The sequence below is a fragment of the Etheostoma spectabile genome, chromosome 7, assembly GCF_008692095.1.
Source record: "Etheostoma spectabile isolate EspeVRDwgs_2016 chromosome 7, UIUC_Espe_1.0, whole genome shotgun sequence".
Taxonomy (NCBI): domain Eukaryota; kingdom Metazoa; phylum Chordata; class Actinopteri; order Perciformes; family Percidae; genus Etheostoma; species Etheostoma spectabile.
The window spans coordinates 19,323,207-19,349,052 of NC_045739.1; the positions used below are offsets into that span (position 1 = coordinate 19,323,207).

General features: G+C 40.6%; 2 protein-coding genes across 5 annotated transcripts in view; one reads left to right on the forward strand and one right to left on the reverse strand.

Moving 5' to 3' along the window:
* Positions 1–10,926, reverse strand: part of e2f1 (E2F transcription factor 1) — a 408,003-nt gene extending 397,077 nt beyond the window's left edge. Inside the window, exons 1-7 of one of the 2 annotated variants that reach the window (XR_004332716.1) lie at positions 9,491–10,926; positions 9,077–9,176; positions 7,403–7,622; positions 6,935–7,087; positions 6,696–6,810; positions 6,047–6,329; positions 3,658–4,439 (exon numbers count right to left, since the gene is read on the reverse strand). Coding sequence is in view for 1 of the 2 variants with exons in the window: in XM_032520855.1 (XP_032376746.1) it covers positions 4,198–4,439; positions 6,047–6,329; positions 6,696–6,810; positions 6,935–7,087; positions 7,403–7,622; positions 9,077–9,176; positions 9,491–9,742 (1,365 nt within the window). In the remaining variant the exon portion in view is untranslated. Of the gene's footprint in view, positions 1–3,128; positions 4,440–6,046; positions 6,330–6,695; positions 6,811–6,934; positions 7,088–7,402; positions 7,623–9,076; positions 9,177–9,490 lie in introns of those variants that run through there. The other variant, XM_032520855.1, reaches the window with a different exon arrangement.
* Positions 10,927–11,324: 398 nt separating this feature from the next.
* Positions 11,325–24,663, forward strand: znf341 (zinc finger protein 341). 3 transcript variants are annotated; one of them, XM_032520832.1, is made up of 16 exons: positions 11,325–11,562; positions 12,369–12,497; positions 13,498–13,688; positions 14,241–14,390; positions 15,069–15,539; positions 16,825–17,008; positions 17,417–17,507; positions 17,616–17,706; positions 18,316–18,493; positions 19,220–19,452; positions 19,718–19,926; positions 20,160–20,256; positions 21,759–21,891; positions 22,648–22,759; positions 22,994–23,064; positions 23,791–24,663. In XM_032520832.1, exons 1-16 carry the CDS (start codon positions 11,532–11,534, stop codon positions 24,381–24,383), a joined length of 2,964 nt encoding a protein of 987 aa, XP_032376723.1. In that variant the 5' UTR covers positions 11,325–11,531; the 3' UTR covers positions 24,384–24,663. The 3 variants fall into 3 exon arrangements, with proteins under 3 accessions (XP_032376723.1, XP_032376722.1, XP_032376724.1); XM_032520831.1 differs by having other exon boundaries at positions 11,326–11,562; positions 17,414–17,507; XM_032520833.1 differs by having other exon boundaries at positions 11,326–11,562; positions 12,369–12,479; positions 17,414–17,507.
* Positions 24,664–25,846: the final 1,183 nt, after the last annotated feature.

The following is a 25,846-nucleotide window of genomic DNA, read 5'->3' on the forward strand; positions in this document are numbered from 1 at the left end:
AACCTTTTACACCATATAAGGCAAATCTCTAAAATCCTATTTTAGAGAGACTCTGTATAATACTACATATCGTGAACTACTGACTGGTTTGCTCCACTGGTTTTCTGGCCTCTCTGTGCAGTGTTGGATGAAGGGCTCCCTCTGGCTGCCCAGGTGAGAATGTACTAACTAGGGTATGACGACTACCACTGGAAAATGAGTTTCTGACCTTTAAATTGCCTTTTTGTTCTGGTTATTTCTTTGAACTATAATCTCAGTCTCAGCAATTCATTTTTTTCAAATAACGATAATTATAAGATAGTGTGTAGTATAGTTCCTGAAATATAACTGTTTTAACTATAGAAGTGAGGTGGTGCAATAATGTTCAAAGTCAGTCAGACAAAAGAAATCATTAATGACGGCTGGACAACCAATCGCACCCTGATGCTAACGGCTCCTGGTGGTTTCTTTGCAACAATAAACTTGAACATGCAGTGTAATAATCCTAATATATGCAAACATTTCTTACAGCCCCTACACTGTTTAATTACAACCAACATTCCTACGTCATGACGAATGAATGCAAATGACTAAATGGGATCCTACATGTTTGGTGTTAGATTCACCTTTTTAAAACAGAAAGACGAGATCGGTGCAAACGGGTCAAATCAAAATAGGTATTTTTTTTATTTTTGTCAAAGAAAATTTGATACAAAAGGGCATATTCGGGGTTCACAAGTACAAATCTGTATTTGCTTTACCCAGTATGTGGAGACAAACATTTTTTTGTAGAAAACTGATTGATTGTTAAGTTGCCAGATAAGCTAGAGTTTCTCTTAAAAGCACTTTGAACAGCAACTGAATCAGGGTTGAAGTCAATTCACTTTAGGTGTGTTAAACCCCTGTTCTGTAGCAGATTGCACTTTTTTTGTACGCCGCAGTGACTTCAACACATGAAAAGTCGCCTTTGTATAAAATTGAATTAATTCGTGCTTTGATTCTTACAATTCTCAGTCTTATATAGTTTTCTTATGAGTTAAAAAACACAAAAAAATTGAACTGAAGGTGATTTGATTTCAACCCTGGTGCTTATCTTCACTTAAACCTTTTCAAACAAAACACCACAAAGACCGCACAAAACACCTCAAAACATTGCAATTCTTTCACCATGCCTGCACATAAAACAAAATCCTGATTTGAAATTGAATTAATAATTAAGATTCTACCTTAACAAGGCACTGCATTTGTCCTGCAGAGAACAAAAACACGGTGCGACATATGACAGGTTGACAACATGAACTGCCGACATTCAACAACAATGTCGCTCAGTTTGGAAGTTAAACGCAGAGAAAGGCTAAAAAATAAAATATATAAAAAAATAAAATAAGCCATATACATTTTAGTGGCTTGTAACACCGCTGTCAGTTGAAAATTGTTCAGAAGCTGTTGAAATTATGCATTGTTATGGTTTCCACAGACCTGAAGATAAAGGAAATAAAAGATGGCTGTAGTTATAAGGTTTTCACACACTCACATGACAGTTTGAGGCACCCACAAGGCCACACTACAATCCACGTACAACCTTAGATTAGCTAGGTCGCCTGCAACATGGAGATATCCGTCATCTAAACTGATCTGGCAGAGAAGGCCGTGACTAAAAGAAGGTATGAAGAATTACACACATTAGTCGCATCAGTCAAAATGACAAATGAATGTATTCCTGAATTTTAAGGTAAGACGGGGGAAATAAATTCTCTATAAAAGGGAAATAAAATTAAAAAAATCTCTAAATATAAATGTGCTACTGACGAGAAGCTCATTTACAACCAAAACACTTCTTTTCACCACTTACGGACACATTTATCAACAAAGTATTTGCCTGGATTTACCAAGTAAAAGCAAAGAGGTTATAATAGTAAGAGGTGACACTCCAAAAATGTGAGTGTTGCCTCTTATTATTATTACTATTATTATTATTATTACAACCTCTTTGGTAATGGACTAGGTATAAAGTCACTGCCATGAAATTATTGACAAATGTACCATTTCTTTTCCATTGAACCCCTTTTTCTTAAATAAATATAAAATTTAACAAAACAATTTGTATTTTAAACACACATGCACCCCCTCCCCCCCCCCACACACACACCAACATCCAATACTTTAGCTTACATAACTTAAGAACAAGAAAAAAAGTTTGACAAAGACATTGCTAATTGAGACAATACAGGATATTTAGCAGGACAGTTTTTCATCTCATCCTCTGAGTGCATGATGTAAAAACGTCTTTGTTATTGCTGCTTATTTAAACTGAAAATCAATAGTAGTTCCCAAAGGACCAAGGCATGTACGTTTGTAGTACGTGAAGAGCCTGATGTGTCAATCGTAGAAAAACAAGAAGGAATTGATCCTTTTGGGGCTTAGATAAGATATCCCAAGTACCTCCCTTTACCTGATAGAGGTCATTGATTTAAGGCATGAACATTAACTTTCTCAACCGATCTGAAGTGCATATAAAGAACAACAACAGCATGTCGCTGTTTTGAATTCCGATCAAAGCATCCCATCACTTACACTTAACCCTTTCTAAAGTCATCACTGCTCTACACTGATTTGACTGCTAAAAGAAAAGATGCAGCTTTAAAAAAAAACACTGAATGCTTTTTAAAAACATGCAATTAAGGGAGTACGGTCCGTGAGGATCTATTGAACTTCTTTAACTGTGTGTCAGGGCTTTGGACCTGCTTGGAGCGTCTCTGCATGACAAGAACAGTCAGGTGGTTTTGGGAGCAACAGTCTACGTGCATCTTTTCTCACTTGGACTATTGGCTAAACACAAAAAACAGAAAGCATGCACTCTCTTCAAGAATTTTCTAAACCTGTAAATACCTATAACCCACCTACACAAGACCCACAAAATGCATCCAAACCAGTTCCACTCTCATACATGTTTGCATCAAAAACATTGATTTAAGACTTTACTCTGCTCCGAACACCTGAGACTACGGCTAAGCGCCTAGCTAACTAATAGAGAACATAGTCAGTATTAGTTTTTCATCACTAGCAAACCTGTAGCAGACTAGCATCCCCTGGTTTCCTGCACACCACCAAACCCCATCTGGACCTTTCAAATATGAATTGCTTATTTGTCCTTCAAACCCACATTATTGGTCACACCGTGAAGTCTCTACTTTTGAAAGTGTCTTTCAAAGAACAGTTTGAAAATTCAAAATTTCATGGTAACCCTTTATGCTACCATGTATTTGAAGAGAGATGAGAGTCAAGCTCCCCAAAAGCATCTAAGTTCTTGTTTGTTTTCATTTTTCACATCAATATTTACAGCCATGTAAAGACAGCCCATCTGTTGGTCAGTGGGTTTTGAGGGCAATTAAAAATGGCTAATTGGCTATTTATTACAAATCCTTGTTGATCCACTGTCAGACTGTAAAACCTGTGCAAATCTACAAATCTAGTCATTAAGTTGGGGCAAAGATACCTTGAGTGTAACTGTAGACACAGAGACATTAGAGAAACCATTCTGTTAGGACCCCCCTGTTTTAGATAAAAGAAATTATTAATGAAGAAGCCTTTACTTTGTGCTTATAATGACCTCCGCCATTGTGGAAAAAAACTATTCGAAGTGTGAAACTGCGCCGCAGCTCCGAGACGCTTTTGGACAGCTCAGCACTGAATCTACACACCTCATAATGCCGGTTTTATTGACGCAGCACAGCAGTTTGGAGAAAAAACTGCAGACGGAGGACTCTAAAAACCAGCATTATGAATTAGTAGCATGTAAGCTAATCAGTGTTAAGGAAACCAGCCCCATGAGTCAATACTCTACACACAAACACCTGCACAATCCACTTGGATAAAACATTATCAATAACAAAAAAATGCACTTCATACAAAATATCAACATTCATATAAATAATTTAAATAGCTATACTATAGCTAAAGCCTGGATCTAAAACTGAAATGGCCAAAGAGAAGTGCTAATCATGTGCTGTACAATTTTGGGGACTGAGATGTTGTAGTTGGGTGGCATTTTGAGCATCACAGGCAATTACTACACAAAACATTTTCCCACACTGCACAAGTAAAACACAAAAATTGTTTTTTTGCCCATAAAATGTTGATTCTTCTTTTAGAAGCCCCCGAGAACAGAAGAAATCTACACTCCCACACATGCTTCTTGTCTCCCCTCGTCGTCTTCATCTAACTGTCCCCCAAAACATGCGACAGGTCACCGAAGTCACAATCAAACAGTTCACTGATCCCTTCATGGTCCTCCAGTCCAAAGTGGTAGTCATGACTGTGGGGGGGTGACAGATTGATAAAACCGTCCAATGGGAGAGGAAGGCCTTCTCCGCTCAGGAAGTCCGCTGAAGAGAGGGGCGAGAGGTCAAAATCGGGCATGTCTCCGAGGTTGGAGAATGGGTCGCCTCCCAGGAGCGATTCTGTTTTAGAAAGTAAAATTAGTGGACCACAGTACCATTTAGGGTTTGCTCGATTTTGGGCAATAACTGATCAGCAAATTAAAACACACAAATAAACAGATTGTGCCTCCTCCATTTTGTGTTTGGGACAGTACCTGTCATGTATGTACCACAGCAACACATTTTGTTATAAAGAATTCTTTTTGGGCATTTTAGGCCTTTATTTTGAAAGGACAGCTGAAGATGTGAAAGGGTACAGAGAGAGAGGGAACGAGATGCAGCAAAGGGCTGCAGGTAGGAGACAAACCTGTGGCAGCTGCGTTGAGAATAAACCTCTATATATGGGCGTGCGCTCTGCAAACTCTGAGTTACCCCGGGCGCCTAGCAACACATTTTTGACACGTCTAGACAGGAAAAGCATAAGTATACTAAAATCATCCACTGACTGCCATGCCATTCAGGTGTTTCTTTACCTAGGTGTCAGTTCCCAGAATTCAGGCTTGGATTAATACACACGATTCTGTACACTTTGCATTTTTACTTTTTTTAAATGTACTTAAGCCCCAAAAAATTAGACCCTAATTGGCCCATAAGAAACATTAAAAAAAAAAAAAAAAAAAAAAAAAAAAATTAGGTGATTGTTGTAGATGTGACTTGGGTCACATTTGTCCATTTAGCTGCTGCTGATCAAATTAGGTCAATCATTTTCTTTACGTCAATGCTATTGCTAGACAGCATAGTAGCAAAATATGAAAAGGAGCACAAAAATGCAAGATACAAAGGTTAAAAGAACAACGGACCGATATCCTGGGAAAAAAAACTGACGGGGGGAACGGTCCTCGCAGAGATAATCGTTTTAAAGTGCAAAGTACTTTTGATTCCTCCGACATTACCCACAGCGACCAGCTCACACTCATCATTAAATTTGTGCACTTGACGGCTGTACAGAGCGTTTTATCAAGTTTCTGCCTATCCAAAGTCATACAGGAAAGTGGCTTTGCCAGCCTGTGCTTGGTGTTCTACGGGACATGGGCATTGATATCAGTAACCGCAGAGGCCAATGTTACGACAATGCAGCCAACATGTATGGTGTTTACAGTAGCCTACAAGCCTGTATTAAACAGGTTAACCCATTAATTGAGTGGGTGCGCTGTACCACCTTAACCCACCCCTGTATTGTATTGTGCTAGCTCACTCCCAGGTTACGGCCTAAGGCATATCTGTGTTGACTGTTGAATTTACTAACTGTAAATAACCAACACTATGGGAGCTTGTGGAAAACAGGGGAGGTCTTTTATTTTCCTTTTGTTGCTGTTTTTGGCCTGTACCCAACCGGGGTGGAATGAGCACATTCAACTACCTCCTTTTTGCTTTAAATATGATGACATTTCACTCAGGGCTGCATTGCTCCCATTACTGCAGACAACTGTCAACTCTTTCATGTTTCTAAGTGTATTTAGCTGCATTCCAGTAAAGCTATGAATGTTTGGAGATACTGAGCACATGGAAGTGGATTATGCAGCAGGAGTTGTCTCTATTGACACTTTCTTACATCATGAATTCATTGTAACAGACATGAATTCAAGTTGACTTGAATTTCATGTTTACTGACTAATGTGAGCACTCACCTGTGTCCCCACCTAACACCAGTGATGAGGGGTCCTGCTGGGAGGTTGCTGTCACTGTGGATGATGTGGACACTGGCGATGATAAACCCCCTTCCAGGACTGTTGTGGATGTTCTGGCTTGTGATTGGTCTGTGGGTTTTGTGGGAGGCAGCACCAAGGAGGGGTCAGCAATGGGTTTAGAGGGACTACTTCCTGTCACGGGGCTGCAGACGCCGGAGCTGTCCTCTGGACAGAGGAAGACGTCAATTGGACCCCGTGTGCTCTTCAACGACACCTGGTAACCCTGGGAGATGCAGACAAATACACACTGTCAATGGCAGCACGGTGGCTCAGTGGTTAGCACTTCTGCCGTACAGCAAGAAGCTTCTGGCTTTGAATCCAGGTTGTTCTGGTACTTTCTGTGTGGAGTTTGCATGTTCTGCCCATGTTTGCGTGGGTTTCCTCCGGGTGCTCCGGTTTCTTTCACCATAAAGACATGCATGCTAATTTACAGTTGAAAGTTAGCAGACTGGCTAACACTGACGTATTTACAGAAATGTTGGCTAATGTGCATTGTCCTACTCAAATAAATAAATCTACTGTCAAGTAAAAACCTCACAATGTCGCAATAAACACGTTTCAAAACGCTGATAAAATTCAAGGGTCGCACCTGGCTGGGTTCTGAAACTTGCATCTGGGTCTCTGGTGGAGCTTGGATCACCATGACCAGCTGGTCCGGGGAATCAAATGAATTTCTTAAGTCCTGGCAGCGCACATAGCCCAACGTGATGGACACAACCATTAAGGAACTCAACAGAGCAGCAAGTGGTTTCATTCTAAGACTGGCAGAGTCCAGGACTAGGAAGAGGGCAAAATTGAACAAGTTACTAAAATGGGTCAAAAGGATATTTCTTGTTCTGTGGGTCCTCTGTAAGCAGTCTGAGCTGTAGGTTGCATTTGGAAAGGAGCTCGTCCAGCTGCTCCTCCGCCTCTGTGAGGTCACACACCTCTCTCTGCAACTCCTTATGGCGGGAAACCAATGCCGCATCTACTCGGTTACCACTGCAGGGGGGGCCAGCAACAAAACATTAAATAAATTTCACGTTCATGGACTCCAAACACAACATTCCAGCCACTTTTGATATTGGACTGCTGTAATAAGGAACATCCTACAGATGGACTGTAATTCAGGTTTTCAGATTTTTTAAATTTACAGTATTATATTGTGCTTATTATGTTTTAGGGTTGCTACTGTTTATGTTGTCCTATTTATTCTTTATCTATACTCTTCTGCTTTGCTGCTGCAACCATTCACTGGTTTACTCACAATAGAATCAGTCAGTCTGGTAACACATATCTAGGTTTTTTTATACACACAGCCATTGGATGTTATTCTTGGACTTCTTGGAGATGAGCTGGATTCCCTCCAGGACGTTGGTTATGTCGTAGATGCGTCTCTTCTGGACATCCAGGACCTGCGAAGCCCAGTTCAGATCCACCACGCCGTCAGCCGACTGGGACAACAGGTCCAGAAAGCGCTTGGTGGTCAGGTTCAAGGAAGTGTCATACCGTGACTTCTCCGTCGTGGTTCGAGGAACTGGAGAGAAAGAGAAAGGGGAACACATGGGTTTAAATATTTGGCTCTTAACCACACTGGACAGTTTATTTCCTTGTAAAACTACACCCTTGTTGGCCTACAGCAAAGACTGAGGCAGCAGGGAAAAAGAGCATCACATCTCTCCTAACTGAAGGATTATTAATTTATCTTCTTTACCCAATGAAATTCTTCAATACTTCAAACCACCTTAATCCAATATAATTTAACAATCCCACCCACCGAACAAAAACAATTCACTTTCTCTCTCAAACCAACATGTCACAACAGTAATGTCCTGTAACATCCTGTTTTGAAGGCGTTCAAATTACTCAAGCATGATGCTCATTCACTCATGACTTAAACCAAATACCCTAGTTCTGTGTTGGGGTGTCTCTGTCATTTTGACTTTTTTTTTTTTTTCAAATGTTTTTATGGGAGTAATAACGTGAGCTCTGATGCCAGTTTACGGCTTAATTAAACATTTTATGTTTGTCTGCCGCCAAAGCATAATGGACATATAACTTCAGACTAGAATTGCTTTTTCTAAGATACACCTTCAAGTTAGCTGAGAAACAAGCTTCTCTACTGGGAAAGTGTTGTCCTGCTCCAGGTGTGTCTCAGCACCTGTGGTGTCTTTTAAGCCTTATAACGGAGGACTAACATACAGCCTGTCTCACTTCGGTCCTGTGCTAATCTAATAAAATTGTGGCGTTTTCAAATATTCCAGAAATTACACTTTTATTGGTGAACTGAACACGGCGGTCTCTTTATTTATGTGGCAGTTAACCTCTGATGTTTGCACTCCTTGTCAAAACATTTGACCCTGTATTTATCCCATTTAAGATGTGACATTTGCGGTTTGTTACGCAGCAAAAGTACAACGACTACACCAAGAGTGTTTAGTCAATTAAGATGTACAAAACATGTGACCTTGTCCATCTTTTACACTCCAACTACATTTAATTTTCTGTTTGTTGTCCATGTAGTGAACGTGACTCCCATAAGCAACCATTTAAAGCCCTTTCCTTATGTTTGAAGCCCAACGATTGATCAAGTACAATAGGAGTGGGAACACAACATAAATCAAACTATTGACTTCCCATATAAATCTTTTGTAATTTTAGCAGAACAATAGTTTTCATTTTTTCTGATAATGGTCCATCCGGTAAAGACAAAGACAGGTTGGCAGGCTGTTGTCTGTGCTTATAAAAGGACAGCTGTTTTTAGGACAATGATGGCCATAGCAAAAGTCAGAGTTTGCATGGATTGGATGGATGTAGGTCGTGTTTAGCTGACGTGTTGCTTCTGCTGTGAATTTTGGGTAACAATGAAAGAAAAATCTGTAGAATGGGGTGTGTGTGTGTGTATGTGTGTACGTGTATGTATGTGTGTATGTGTGTACGTGTATGTATGTGTGTGTGTGTGTGTGTGTGTGTGTGTGTGTGTGTGTGTACCTCTGGGAGGGGCAGGTGTGGAGGGTGGTGCTTGGCCTATGGACGGTCGAGTGGTGCTGACATACTGATGGTCACTATCCAGGTCCAACTTTCTCTTTACCTGAAGAAATGGTTGTAGAAAAACCCACACACATTGTCAAAACTACCATAATTATACACTACATGTTGTTACAATTGTGTACCAATTATGTAATAAGAGGAAAGTAAAGGCTACTGAATGAAAAGCAAAATGTAGTAAAGCAACAGGTGGATGGGCTTTTACAGTTTTGTTACGCAGGCAGAAGCATGTTTTATCACAATATGTTGAAGGTTAACTCTTTTTGCTAACCACCTCTTACGGTTCCCCCCCTCCCTTTTTCTTTCTTTGACCCTTGTCTCTCCCCTTTTTCCCCCACACCTCCCCCCTCTCCTCACCGGAGGTCTTCCCAGAGCAGGTCGTCTCTTGTCCTGGACCGCCACATCAACAGGGCCCTGTGGCGTGGCAAACAGCAGGATTTCCCCTGTGCTGGTGGGGACCTCGGCCGGGTGGAGTCCCTCATTGCTGGGACTGGTGATGATCACTATCTGATGGTCCCCACCCAGGTCAATAGTCCCGGAGTTCAGCAAAGTCTCAAAGTCAGCCAACAGATCCTCCGATGTCTGCCCTGTTATCAGAGTCTCTGACATTGCAGTGTCACTGAGTACCCCTTCCCTGGACTTTAGGGGTCGCAAACTAAGATGTTGCAGTTTGAGTATCAACACCCACTTGGATATGATGTACTCTGTAATTTAATGAACAATAACGAAACCTTCTAAAAGTTTGCTTGTGGGTGTTCATAGGCAGCTTGAACATCTCTTTAAAAAGTTCCCCTTTCTCTATCGTCCATCTTACTGCTTATAAACAAACTACTACAAATGCATTATAACGAACGACATTACTTAAACATACATGATAACCTATTGTTAGCTAACTGCTGAGACATTTTTTTAGGCTGGTGGAGAAACTGCAAGACAGGCTGTTCTGCCAAACGGCAAATTTGGCAGAGAAAACAATGTTAACGCATACCAACTCTGCGCCTTGAGCCTCAGCCGCTGATATATTATCAAAGAAGAGTCGCAAATTGGCCGTGGTAGCAATTAACGCTGTTGGTTAGCGAGCTAGCAAGGGAGCAAGCTAATCTTTTGTTTTCATCTCTCCTAGTAGTACAGTACAGCCGCGAGGCCTGGTCACACTGCCCTTAACACAACTACCAACACTGCTAACGAGCTAGCATATGTCCTGACAACAAAGACAGACACAAGTTAACAAACAACCCGGTGCAGCCGAGAAACTAGCTGTTTAAGTGTATAAAACAATATTATTTCTATTTACACCTGAGACTGGGCTCAGTTAAATGGCTATTACAACTTTATAGCAGCATTTCCAGGAGTGAGCTATCGAAATAAAATATCCATAATGCAAAATACATGACCAAAACTTAAAAGCATTTTTGAGAGTACATGTAATACAGCGACAGTTAGTTCAGCGGAGTATAAACCGATATAGTTGCATGTAAAAAAATATATATATATATAGGGCAGATTAGCATGCTAGCTGAGTTATTAGCCGCAATTCTTCAACCCCTTCGTTGTGTTGGGGCACGCAGGAAGCACTCCGACAAAACTGAAAATATAAGAAAATAAACCGGTAAAATCACGCGAATCCTTTAAAACAGTAGTTGCTGGTCCGTCAGTTGCTCACACCGGGCGCGGTCCATTTATAAAAGCTCCCTGCGACCCCGTCCGACCCAGTAATCGGCTATTATTGTTGTTATTGTCCCAGCTGATCTACATCTAAACAAGGCTAGGACGGTTTTCGCGCGAAATGTTTTTTGCCGCGAAACCGGCACGTGCTTCAAACCGACTGATACCATTGGTCAAAAAGCTGCACTTTCCGGAGGGAGGGACCGAACGGTCTCTGATTGGTGTAAACAATAGTCTGTCATTTTATCGAGGGCAGATTCATCGACCTGACGGTGCGTTCAGGTTCCACAAATAAAACGTACCAGCATCATGTTTGTTTTGTTATTAAAAGGTCAAGTGATAAATTTACACTCTATGAAATTTACGTACCATTAATTACCCTTCATCATCATATTGTTCCCCATTAAAACTCTTAGGTGTGGTATTGCTTGAAATTCAAGTGCGTCGCGTCCTATGTGTAATTTTGAGTCAAGTGGGAAAATGTTGTTTAGAGCAACGAAAAATGTCAACCGTAATGTTTTGATGGCTTCAGACAAACAAACAAACTGCAGTTCCAGTCTATACCAAATGTTTAATCCCACGTCAGTCTTATTGTGAACATCAATAGAGAAATGTTCGCCTCCAAATTCTAGGTTTCAAGGATGTCTTTGTAATTTCCTGAGTTGAGGGGAGCGTACCTCAACAGGCAGCCCTGGCGAGTCGAGCGCCTATTGCGCAAAAGAGGAGCTACAAGATGGCGCAAGCAATATTTGAAGTGCTTGAAGGTAGGACTTATGTGTTTATGACCACGTAATTGCAACTAAAATAAAACGTGAATGTGTATTTTAAACAACGGCAATATACCAGGAGCATTTCGATCTGCAGAAAACTCTAAAACGATGCAAATTCGTCTATTTTTCTTCTAACAATCAAAACATCCCATAGAGGGAAGAGTGACTATGACTGTAAACAAACAAATATTGATTATTGTTCAGACCTTATAGACATCTTACGACTGTAAGTCTTTCTCATCATATTGCAGTCAGGCAATACCATTATGTGCTTTCCTTTTCCTGTTCAGACTGCATTTGACATTTTTGCAGCAGGCCCTTCAGATGACAACAGACTGATTTGTCGCTTTAGTACTCTATTGTGATTGTGTTGGTCAATAGTCAATTTACAGCGACCCTTGTGTATATTAGTTTCCTTAGTTATCAATCAGCTGATTTGTGTAAATTCCCCCTACCCAAAAAAAACAAAATAAGATCAATATAGGGCAAGAAGAGCTGAATATACCACGATATAAAGCTGCTGATGCCTTGCCTTAAAGCATGCACCATTTTTTATTTTTTTCATCTGAAGGTTTACCACACTGTGAAGGTTCCTTTTATAATGTATTTTAACAAAACACAGGTTCCCTTCCATCTTCAGGGCCAGACACACTTCCCTTTCGCTTATTACTTCGACCCTTTAACATTCAAACTGTCATATCTTAGGGAAACATACAGCCATTGGTTGCCCGGAATACAATAAAGCTTTACAGCATGCAACTTATTACATGTTTTTCCACCCTTCTCTTCTTCCTCTTAAGGCATGGACAACCAGACAGTGTTGGCGGTCCAGTCTCTGCTGGACGGCCAAGGTGGAGTTACTGACCCAAACAACCAGAATGTCTCGGGGACGTCCGCTATCCAGTCTATGGGTATATACAGCAAATACAGTAAATACCAGCTGAGTGATGTCCAAACAAACAGAAATAATAAAAAGACGATGATCAGAAGAGTACCACAACAGAACAGAACAGAACAGCACCATTATAAACACCTAAAGCCACCATTAAGAAGCCAGTGACCCTCTGTTGTAATTGGCTTATTTATACATAGAAATAGGAATACTATATAACACAGTATCAGCTTAATTCAAAAATATAACTTCTATATGGCTTCAACAATAGCCCCACTCATTAAATATGTGACATTTGCTTTGTGAAATAAGGCCCATTTGGATTAATGTTTTTTTATACTAATAGCATTTACTTGCATCTCTCTGATGTTACAACATTGCAACTTGTGCTTGTGCCATATCAAAAAATGCATAGTTGTTTTACTACACAAAATTAGGACAATCCCTTTATAATTGTGAAAGGGTTTGTGTCTCCATGTGACCGTGGGAGCTGTGTATCTATGTAGGTCCATGTAGGATCTCAATAGGCAAACTGGTCCCAGGGGAGTGGCAAGATTTGTGGGTGATTCAAAGTCTTGTTGCAGGGCCTGGACCAATCAGGTCTGGTCAGGCCCAGTCTGAGAGTAACACTGGCCAGTCGCTGTGTGGGCTCACTGCTGGAAAGTTTTGGTGCAGTGGGGGTCTGGTGCAGTGTCACTCAGGCTATATGTTAAGTTGTGTTGAACCATGGCTATGAAAAACGGAATCATTTTCATGATTGATAATTTTGCGACATGAGGCCAGGCCAACAGCAAGTGCCGAACATCAAGTGTGGCCAGTAGCCTGTGACTGTGCGCCTGTGCTCTATGGATTTGTTGTGTTGTGTCCTGCTCACGATACTGACCTTGTTTGCTACTGCTTGAAATGTAAAATGTGCCGTCACCACATCCTGTATGGCCAAAGTGCTCTTTTTATTAGTTTTGTTAATAATAATAAAATGTACAGCACTATACAGCCCTGTATGTGCTTCAAACCTCTTATGTTTGTCCTCCCTACAGACGACGAGGATGTGTTCCTGTGTGGAAAATGTAAGAAACAGTTCAATTCTTTGCCAGCCTTCATGACACACAAGAGGGAGCAGTGTGCATCCAGCATCCCCTCCCTGTCCACAGTGTCCTTGGCCTCCACCAATGGCTACACATCGGTCCCCTCAATAAGCTCTGGACCACAGACTCCTGCCAACAGACAGGTGAAGTTATTTAGGTTGTTTAATGGGGTGAATGATAGAGTGTTTGTTCCATATGTTGTTGTTTTCATCTGTAACAACCAGTATATAAAAGTTGTCAAAAACACTACAAATGTACCCTGTAATCTTGCAAATCTAGATGGCAGACAGAAGGAAGTGATTGATGTTCAAATTATAAGTACATGAATGTGTATGTGAGGACAGAGGAGCAGTAGTACAAAAAGGGAAACTTTAAATGTAACAAACAGAATAAAGATGTTTGTAGAATAGAATGTATTTGAATTTTTGTAAAAGAGGAACAGCGAGAGCAGGACTACGAAGAGCAAAAAAGAAAATACTAGAATTTCTAGATCTACGTTAAGATAAAATGTGCAGTAACATTCTTTTTGTCCTCTGATACTATGACAAATATTTATTATTTTCCATTGTGATGACGATATTAAGCAAAGTAGTTAAAAGTGATACATTTTTACACAATTGTGCATGCTTTCACACTTGTGTTTGTTTCTATTACTCATATAATGTTTTGTGTAATACTCCCCACTTCTACATCAGGTATCCACCTACATCACGGTCCCTCCCTCCCCTTTGACACACACTCTGGTCCAAGGCAACGTCCTGGTCAGTGACGATGTCCTCATGTCGGCTATCTCAGCCTTCACCTCCATCGACCAGCCTATGGCCACGATGCAGACGCCTATACAGGTAGCAGAGCACGACATCACACACTAGATGTCTGGCCTCCTGTCACTTTTGTGTGCCTTGTGTACGAAGCAACACATTCTTGACAGTCACTGTGTATCATGCTTTCTATTTAAAGTCACCAAAATCACCAAAAGTGTGAAATGATTCGGAGAACATCTATTAAAAAGTTTCTATTTTGAGTAGGGCAGCATGATATGAGAAGAAATATGCAATAACGTTGTTGAATATTGCTTTAAAACAAAATGACTTGCGTGAAATAAAGAGCACAGTTCTGCCTTTCTGCTGCTTTCAGCATTCTGCTAAAATACAATTGCTTGTTGTATTTAAAACAAATGAATTTGTCATTTCCAACGTTCTTTTATTGAACAAATTGAACCTTAAATTTGAATATAAAAGGCTCCCCTAAAAAAGAGTGATGTTTACATTTTAAAGTGCAGTTTTTTACTGATATTTTCTTTTATCTAACACATAAAAAAGTGTCTTTTGCTATACGTTATAACCTTTCACGATGTGATCATTGTGCCAGTTGATATCGCGACGACGATAAAAACAAGATATGTTGTGAGCCCTAATTTTGAGTAAATCTGAACATACAATATATACAGTATAACTGCAGTATATTAAACCATTTTTGCTGCACTATTAACAAATAAATATGATACCTTTGCTGTGTTGCAGAGTAACCTGAGCATGCACACAGCTGGTCTATCTTACCTGCAGCACCATCACCACCACCACCATCATCATCACCATCACCAGCAGCAGCAGCAACAACAGCAGCAACAGCAACAACAGCAGCAGCAACAGCAACAGCAACAGCAACAACAACAGCAACAACAACAGCACCAACAGCAACAACAACAACAACAACAACAACACCAACAACAGCACCAACAGCAGCAACAACAGCAGCATCAACATCAACATCATCAGCATCAGCATCACCATCCCTCCCATTCGCTGCCCTCTGACCAGACACCGGTTCACCCTCTGCCAGCTGGACAGCCCACCCAGCAGCCGCTCTCCTCACAGGTCCCAGTGAGCCACAGCAACTCAGTAGTCCAGGTGTACAGCACACTGCCCCATATGGCTGGGGGTGGGGGTGCAGAGATCCACATGTTGGGTCTGCAGCCTTTCCATCCTGTACAAGTGAGTAAAGCTGCCTGTTTGGTTACCATCTCAGTATTACATATACTATGCACCATTTAAATCTAGATATTCTGGTAATGCATGTAGAAAAACATTGATACAATTTCCGTCCATACTGGCTGAAGTAAAAATATTAAAGCTATAGTGTGCCACTATTTGATATTAATGGACGTCCGTTACATTCAGGCCAATGCCAAATGAGTTGATGCAATACTAGTCTCCGCTGCGGAGGAGGGTCTGGCTAGTCCACACAACATTCTGGGATGGGACAAAAACGTGCTCTGGTTGATTGGCATTTTTTTTTTAAACCAATTACAATCGTCTTGGGCGGAGCCACGGCACCTCTGCAAAATTGCCAGGGGAAGGAACTTGTTTTGGTTGAACGTGTAAGAAGAAAGAGAAGAAAGCGGAAGGTAACGGACATCTGGCCGAAAAGAGTGACATCCGGCAGAATTTACGTCGTGGATATAAAAAGCTCTGACAAAGTTAATTCATTAATTCTCTCTTGCAGAAGCACAAGGGAAAATAATTAACTTTTCTGAAGAGTCCATCATGTTTTTTTTAAATCTTCCGTGTCCTCCTTGGCTACAAGAAACAGCGTAATCACAAAGGCTTGCGGCATGTGGATGCAACGCCAGTGTTTCCTCATGGGGAGAGACAGAAAATATGCACCATGTCTTTAACCCTTGTGTTGTCTTCCATTCGACCATGTACCTGTCTTCCTGAAATTCAACCCCTTTTCTGATGTTTTTGTCTCTTTTATCCACACTTTTGTCTCGTTTTTTTCAATGTTTTGGCTCTTTTTTTGGACTTTTAACGCTTCTTTTCACTACCATGTATAAACACTAGCCTACTAACACCAACTTATTACCAGTTTTACATTTACTACATTTTTGGAATTCCTGGTCAATAAACCTCATGTATTGGAAATTAGAACTAATTATTTAGACTCATATTAAATGAAGGATAAGTACAGAAGGGTATGTGTCAACGTTCAATCAGGTTTGGAAAGATTTTCTTTTCCAAATGCAATTTTTTTCTCTACAAAAGTCAATCCAAGTAGAGATCCTATCTTTTGTTTTTTGAAACCCTTATTTCTGATGTAGATATTTTGAAAAACGGGTCCAATTTGACCCGAAAACCACACAAGGGTTAAAGAAAACTTCAAATGAAATGAAAAAAATACTAAATTTTTGGATCAGATAAGGTGTGTACTTGTATGCACAGAAGACCGAAACTGAAAAGCAGTCTAAGACAAAGCACTGAGCCCGTGTGTCTCCCTCAGGTGCCCAGTCAGTGTGTGGAGAGCCAGTCATTCAACACCCCTCCTGTCTACAGCCCCGGGAAACAGTGCACCAAAACAAAGACCTGCAGCATCACCACCAACCTGACAGAGCTGGGCGACTTTGAAAAGGTTATCATCCCCAAACGATCAAGGAGTAGCAAAAAGAGCTCAGAGGGAGCCGCAGGTATTTTGAGGGAAAAACACCAAGGGACATTGCATGTTTTCACTTCTTTTTGCACCAGTCATAGGTAATATTCTGTGCTGTTTCACAAACTCTTTACATTTGACTAACTTCATACCGAATTGGAAAAAAACAACATGAAGGAAAATTGTCTGAATCAACATTTAGGTTAGAGACACTTAACATCTCAATTTAAAGTTCTAATACTACTACTGCCACTGTAACAGCTTCCACCACTGGAAGAAAGACTTATTCCTACATACTACTACTGTTACTCAAAGCCAATCAGTTCTAAGACGTATAGGCTGCAGTTGATAACTAATCAAATGGCACATAATGACCATGGATATGAAATGTACGATGATGACTGGAGGGTAAATATGCATGCACTTAATTTCTACTCCTTAGCAGAGCAGCTGAAGGGGAAAGTTCCAAAGCTGAAGTGTAATTTCTGTGACAAAATCTTCTCGAAAAACTTTGATCTTCAGCAGCACATTCGAAGGTGAGTTACTGGCCAGCATGGTAGACTGTCCCCATCTAAAAATAGACTTTAACGAAACTGACTCAATTTCCTTTCTAGTAATGGCCTCTAACCTTCTTCTTTCTACAGCCACACAGGAGAGAAACCATTTCAGTGCATCGTCTGTGGCCGAGCTTTTGCCCAAAAGTCCAACGTGAAGAAACACATGCAGACACACAAGGTTCGGAATAGTTTGTGATGAATTCATACTTCTTTTCAAAAGTGTTTACTCCCCACAGAAGAAAACATCCTCACTATTCATCACTGTGGGGTTGATGTCATATGCATAAAAGTCTGGATAAAATTAACCATACAAATTCTTACAAACTAATTCTAATTCTAATTGACCATTCGCTAAGCCCTGCCCCTGTGTGGGTGTGTATAGACTGATTGATTGACATTTTCCTGAGCCTCCTGTTAGCTTTATTGCACCTGTTAGGGCAGAACAAATAACATCATCTACCATCGTTCTTATTGGTAGATGAAACATAATAAATTGCCATTAAAGTTCCAGCCCACCTTCAACCTGAGCAGAGGTCTAATCAGCCAGAATAACCCAAAACACCTGGGTGGGTGTACAAATGTGCAATGTTTAACTCTTGCACTTGTATTTTGCTGTTGTAAACACCACGCTCCAAACCTTCTTTAAACTGTATGTACGCGTGAAGTAGTAAATTAACCAATGCCGGTTAAAATGCCGTAAAGCACATCCTTTGATTATTCCCATAAGATGTTAATGCAGCACAGTGCCAACCACACAGTCCAAATAATAACTTTCTTTATCTTAAAGGTGTGGCCTATGGGTGTGGCCAGTACAGTGTCCAGATTACCAATCACAGTAGAGGTGGTACCAGTGTCACCCAATGAGGTGGAGGGAGGCGGGGAGCAGCAGCAGCAGGGTGAACCAGAGGAGGAGGGGTCACAGCAGCAGAACTGTCAAACACAAACAGAAGAGGGACTTCAAACAGGTAATATCTGTTAACATCCTACTGATACATTCCAATAATCATGCATTGTATGTAAATTGTATTAATGAACACATATACTTGGTTGCCTGTTCATTAGATACACCTTAGTCCAGGGATCTTCATCAGGGCATCCGGGCCCCCAAGGGGTTCTCAGAGTCAATGCAGGGGGGCCTCCAAATTAGTCTTAATTTGTGTAGTCTTAAGTCTTAACATGAATCTGACATATTATAAGCAAATATGAATCCCCACTGATGATAGGGTTAGGGTCTTTGTGGTGTAATCTTACACTATGGTGGATTTATGAGGACTACGGTTAACGGCTCCTCAGATCTCTGCAGGGTAAATCCAGACAGCTAGACAGACTATCTGTCTAATCTGAGTTTTCTGTTGCACGACTAAAACAATCTTTGAATTTACACACGTTCCACCAAAACAAGTTCCTTCCTGAGGATATTTTGCTGCGGCCCCATTGTGTCCGACGCTTTGCACCGCACAAGACAGTTGTGATTGGTTTAAAGAAATGGCATTAAACCAGAGAATGTTTTTTTCCCATACCGGGATCATCATCAGATCTAATTCTTTTTTTGTCTTATGCATTGTCTTGAACTGAATGATATTGGTTGATTACCCTCAAAATCATAATGCGATGAATGCCACAGTTTGACACCACACACTGAAGTACATGTTTGCTTTACAGTTGTTTGTGAACACACTGCTTGATTCCAGAAGCTCCAGGAGAGTTGGAGAAGAGTGCGGCTGAGGCTGATCCGGAGGGCAGCCAAGGGGAAGCCGAGCAGAACGGGCTTCCTCAGCTACAGTCCAGCCAGGACCTACAGTGCCAAGCTCCGAGCACACAGATAGTTGTAATAGACAGCTCCTACCAGTGCCAGTTCTGCGCCAGCAAGTTTAAGACCTACTTCCAGCTCAAGTCTCACATGACCCAGCACAAAGGGGAGCAGGTGAGTAGAGAGTCCAAGTTTGCTTAATTTTTGTCTCATGTGATTAATTATACCGTGGCGGCAGAAATTTTGCCGTGGCTGGCCGCCGCTACAAAATCAACATAGAAGGAAACACTGAGAAAGCTGCGCTACCTAGAAGGTGGGAAGCACTCATGAAAAAATACATGTAAGGGTATGCATTAGAAAATGGTGGGCAGTAATAATGTATACTTGATTTTTTTTTTTCCTTACATGACAAGATGAATTAACCATGTTTACTTCCCAGGTTTACAAGTGTGTGTTGAAGTCCTGCTCCCAGACCTTCCAGAAGTTGGATCAGTTCCTGGAGCATATCAGGACGCACCAGGAGCAGCTGACCTACCGCTGCCACCTCTGCAACAAGGTGTTCCCATCACTGTTTGAACTGGGAGTCCACCAGTACTCCCACTGCTTCTGCCCACAGCAGAGCACCCACAAGGAAACCACCATCTACAGGTCAGCTCACTCTTACATGTGCATTGATTACATCATAAGTAAAGCCAGAAGAACACTGGCATCCCAAAGTCAGCTGAAATGGCCTCAGCGTCTTTTAGTTGGGACATGTGAGAGAAAGTCTCTCTCATAGATGAAGCTGTTGAAGAAGAGGAGACAACTGGTATGTTACTGTAGTTGGGTGGTACGTTATTTCAACAAAAACATGACTTTTTGGTTCTTGTGTTTCACCTTAGATGTGTGAAGTGTCAAAGCCGATATTCTACCCAGGAGGCATTGGAACAACATCTGCTGACTGCCACACACAACTTTCCCTGCCCACACTGTCAAAAGGTAGCATTCACACTGCTGTGTACACATTCAAACTATACAATTCAATTTCAATTTCAATTTTATTTTTAGTATCAATTCATAACAAGAGTTATCTCGAGACACTTTACAGATAGAGTAGGTCTAGACCACACTCCAGAACTTACAAGGACCCAACCGTTCATACGCCTTTGGAATCTGTTAAGCTGTCCTCATTTAACCCTCATGTTGTCCTCGGGTCAAATTGACCCGTTTTCCTTTATCAATGTTCTTTTTAATTGCCCAAAATAACATGATTGATTCCACACAACGCTCTTTGGCAAGTACAAATCTCTACTTTCATTAATTTTGGGGCGTCATATTCAATTTTATAGCATTTGAAAAACAAATTGAAGTGGTTTTGAAATAGTATTGAGTAAAATTTGACATATTCCAGTCTGTGATTATCCATCAACATACATTTCTTTAATTTTAGTCTAAATAATTCCTAATTTCTTCTTTTCTAACTCAAACATTAGGTATATTTTCCTATAAATTAGGTTTATTGACTATAAACTCTAAAAATAACTAATAATTAAAGTTAATAAGTTAGTGTTACATAGCATTAAAAACGTCAAAAAAAGTGACAAACATTGAAAAAAGGGACAAAAATGTAAGAAAAAGTTAAAAAGATGGATTAAAAACATCAACAAAAGTGTTGATTTTCAATTTTGACGGGAAGACAACACAAGGGTTTAAGAGCCAGCATGGTTAGCTATTTTTGTAATGATATTTGGACTCTAGAAGTTCCAGTAGTCATACACTAGTCCCTCTGCACTCACTCAGTCTCACCAACAAAGCCCCGGACCCCCGCTGACACTGACTTGTTCCAAAAAAGACAATATTCCGACTAAGCTGTTTACATGGCTAATGAAAGTGAATATTCCATTTCATTCCTTCAACCCGCTTCTTGAAAAGGTCGGTTCATATGCGTTAGCTCATATCCAAAAACCTGTTAACATCCAAGTCTTTGATAATGTTAAAAAGTAGCTGCGTTTCTCCTTCTTATCGGGTCTGCAGCCTCGCACACTGTGGGCTGGTTGGTTTGTGTACAGCAACCATAGCAACGCACAGGGCTGAACCAAAAGCCGTAAAATGAGCAAGACGCCGTAAAACTGCCGTAAAACCCCCAATTGAGACGCATATGCGCTGTATACATGTCCATAGAATTCCTCTAAAACCCTAATAATACCAGAATATCCCTTGTCTCGGAAAATGCGATATTCGGAAATAAGGCCCTATTATAAATATCCAACCGGAATATGCTGTTAACATGACCTGTATCGAATTCGGAATATGTCATATTCAGAATAATAGTATGAAATTGGTGTGCGTGTACATTTTCATAAGTCTACCATGTATATCTTTGCCTTAAAATGCACAGTTCACTAGTTCAGGTTTGAGATGTTCAGGGCTTTTGTTTTTCATGTCACATTTTTAAGACCTCGGTGCCTGAGTCTCTGATCTGTTCTCTTGCTGGCCATCAGGTTTTCCCATGTGAAAGGTACTTCAGACGCCACCTCCCCACTCATGGCGTTGGAGGGAGGTTCAAGTGTCAGATCTGCAAGAAAGCCTTCAAGACGGAGCACTACCTCAAACTGCACACACGCATTCACTCAGGTCTGAAAGACTTCCACAAAGCAGTCTTCTTGTCCGTCTGACATTAATTATTTACATTTATAAAAAAAAATGGTATAGTGTATAGACAACTTTAAGCCAGACCACTAGACCAGTGGTTCTCAACCAGGGGGTCGGGACCCCCAAGGGGGTTGCGAGAAACTTTCTGGGGGTCGCCAGATGGTTGGGGAGAAAAAAATGAAATAACATATTCTGGACTGGGGAATGGTTTATTTTTTTAAATTACTGTGCAAGTTTGATACATTTCATCTGTTGTATTCAGAGCTTCACTTGTAAATCAAGAGGCTCTGAAACAGAGGGGGAGAGAAAAAGTCACAAAGTCCACAGAGCCTGAAGCACGGTGGACAGGGCTAGGTACTAGGTACTAGGTACTGGGGGGCTGTTGAGAACCGGTGCACTAGACAATTGTGCATTATGTTGCGTAACCAAGTCGAGGCCTGATCTGCTGATATTTATTAGTCTTTATTCCTATCACACCAGAAAGCAACAGATGGAAGAACCTGTTGTTAACATAAACCCTTAACAATGTCTGGGTAAACTACTGATCCAACAAGTCGATGTTGCTGTATCTCTGGCTAAAATGTTAGCATTGAAATGCCTTGGTAGGCTATGCAATTGGAAGAATTTTGCCAGGGAAACGTTACGTTCACCCCTACTTGTATATCACATAGTCAAAGTGAGAACTGCACAGTAATGACGATCAAAGGTGTGAGTTTGATGCTGAATCCATATTTCCAGGTGAAAAGCCATACAAATGTTCCGTCTGTGAGGCGACGTTCAACAGGAAGGACAAAGTGAAGCGACACATGCTCATCCACGAACCCTTCAAGAAATACAAGTGTCCCTTTAGGTGAGGCTCTCGAATGGAAAAGCCATATTATCGTATTTAAATCATTCCTCCCTCCTTCCCTACTTGATTCTTCCATTTTACTTTACCATTCAAGCCTTTTCAGCTTTTCTTACTTCTATCATTCTTTTCCTTGTGCTTTCCTGTCCCTTTTTGGTCTTTTGATTCTTTCCTTTTCAGACCGCTGAAGTTATTTAATGTAATGCTATCTGTTATGTTTTCTGTTTTTGTCATCAGGACCCATGTAGGCTGCACCAAAGAATTCAACAGACCAGACAAACTCAAGGCCCACATTCTGTCACATTCTGGTGAGTGAATGATAGCAATAAGAACTTTTGTCCCGATTTGATTCTTTCACCATACATGGGTGCTGACTCAATTTGTATTGCAAGTTTAATTTATTGTGATTCCATAGTATTGGGTATTAGGATTTTCTTTTCCTTCTCTAACAAAAAGTAAAGTTGAATAATACATTTCTAAAAACAAATTGTTTTCTAAAAAGAATACACATCACGTCAGTCAGATATTTATTTCATTTGTAAAGAAGTACATCATTTCGTATTTTCTGCATTTGCGGCGGATTTGATGTAGTCGCCGTCAACGGTACTTTGAAATAAAAACATATCTAGGTGATTCAATAATAATAATAAAAAAATTTAGGGAAAAGCATTGATTTTAAAAATCGTGACCAAAAAAAAATCAAGATACATATGATTTCCGATTTCTCCCCCCCCCCATAAGCCAGTTTCTTATTGTTCAGAATTCAATTTCAATTCAATTCAATTTTATTTATAGTATCAATTCATAACAAGAGTTATCTCAAGACACTTTACAGATAGAGTAGGTCTAGACCACACTCCAGAATTTACAAGGACCCAACAGTTCTAGTAGTTTCAGAATTGTCTCTATCACTGAAATGTCATATAGTACATTTAACAAAAGACATGAACTGAAAGTCGTTAAACCCTTTATTAGTATCTAAAACAACAAATGGCATTATTACATTGAGTCTTAGAATCTCCTCTTTCCTCCAGGCATCAAACCCTACAAGTGTCTCTTTTGCCAGAAGGCGTTCAGCCGCAGGGCCCACATGCTGGAGCATCAGCAGTCTCACACAGACAACTACCGCTTCAGATGCTCCGCCTGCAACAAGGGATTCACCAGACAGAGCTATTACAGAGATCACAAATGTCCCGCGGCAGGGAACAGGACAGGAAGTGAAGGGGGGACTGGAGAGGCAGAGGGGGACCCGGTGGTGGCAGAGGAGAAGGATGGAGGGGAGGACGGGAGAAGAAGATTCCTGAGTAAGGACAAAAGGCCAGGGGCCGAGGAAGATGACGAAGAGAACGATGACAGCTCAAAGGGCAGCCAAGAGCAGATGGAAACACACGGGGAGGAGGGAGAGGAGGAGGAGGAGGAAGAGGAGGAGGAGGAAGGGATGGCAGAGGAGGAGGAGGAGGAGGAGGAGGGAGATGGGAGGACTGACGAGGGTTGTCAGGCTGCGAGGACTATCAGCACCATTGAAGGGCAGACGGACAGAGAAGAGGACGGGACAGAACATGGCGGTGTAGCACTGGAGCAGATTCAGAGCAACGACCAGAACTGTTTGCAGCAGCCATGTTTGTAGTTTTAAGCATTATCTTTGTAGGAAGGTTTCCTGGACATGGACCAAACAAACTATCCTTTATTTTTGTTTTTCCAATTCCGGGAAGCTTATTTGTTTTAAATTAAAACATTATTTAAAATCATACTCACTCTTTTTACTGTAAAGTAAGAACAGTATGTTACCGATTAGTATAGAGTATATTTTGCCAAAATAACCAAGGGACCATTTCTATGTTCTTGTTTACACATTTTGTGCAAGTTAAGCCACAGCGGTTCATTAAAAATGTCAATGTCAAAAGCAATGCCAATATTTTTCTTTACATTTCTGATTATGTAGCAAAAACAGAATTATTTTATGTTTATCAATGCCTCGAAGTAGAATTGTGTCCATAGAAATGTTCTTGCATTTTCCGTAAAATGCTCCCCTCTTATACTCTTTTCTTTGTTTACCATTGGTTGTTTTATTTATTGGTGTACTCTGTTTCCCTCAAATTTTCATGTGTACTTTTACTTCAGTTGCGGATTTATGGTTTCTTTGACGACCCAGTGGGAGCACAAAGAAAAGGGATATTGGGCGCCTGGATAGCTCAGTTGGTACAATGGGTGCCCATACACAGAAGTTTACTCCTGCAGGTTGTTCTCACCTCTCCTTTCATATCTTTAGCTGTCCTGTCAAAATAAAGGCCTAACATACCCAAAAAATAACAAATAAAAAAAAAAGAACTATCTTCAAATGTAGAATAGTAATGTAGACATCATAAGGTGCTAAGTGGTTTTGGCTGCCCAATTTTATCAAGTACACAAAGGGGCTCTTGCAGATTTTTCTTCTTGCTGCTGGAATCACCCAAATTTAGAAATAATAAACACATGGTAAAATAATCAAATGCTTTCATTCATCAAGGCACAAACACATTTTTAAAATTTAATTTATTAAGGTGACAATTTCTATATTACACATCTTTCATGTACATCAGCAATTTAACGGAAAAGAAAATATAGTGTTACCATAAACCTCTTATTAAAACCTCTCTTTTACAAAAGAAAATTTGTTATTGACACCATTTACAACTTGTTTTCATATACAGGAGAGTGACAGTGGTTTAGTTGTACATGGAGACTTCTGAAGAACAGAAAAATAAAAAGTGATGAATTATGATATTCACATATTTGCCTAACTTCTATGTCCCTGGGATTTTAATATGTGGTTGACCCAGGACAAGATTAAAAGACTCTGCATTCGGGATAACAATCTGAGGCAAAGATGTAAATAGGCAACTTTATCAATTTATTTCATTATGATACATTCGTAATATTACACTGACTTTGTCTCAGTAGTTGTTATCCCAGCTGAAGTCACAATTAGCCAGCAAAACAGGGCATGTGACATCAGCTCAAGTCTTACAGCTTCTCCAAACAAGTGCAGTTTCTTAAAAAAGAACTTCTCAAACTCCTCATTGTATGGTTAATTCTCCACAGCAGGGTCAA

Bases quoted from the DNA above. Each gene is read 5' to 3' on its own strand.
- znf341 (XM_032520831.1), top strand. From the start codon at position 11,532: ATGGCGCAAGCAATATTTGAAGTGCTTGAAG. The intron at 17,508-17,615 runs GTGAGTTACTGG...TTCTTTCTACAG, and splicing joins CTTCAGCAGCACATTCGAAG to CCACACAGGAGAGAAACCAT. The intron at 18,494-19,219 runs GTAATATCTGTT...GCTTGATTCCAG, and splicing joins AGAAGAGGGACTTCAAACAG to AAGCTCCAGGAGAGTTGGAG.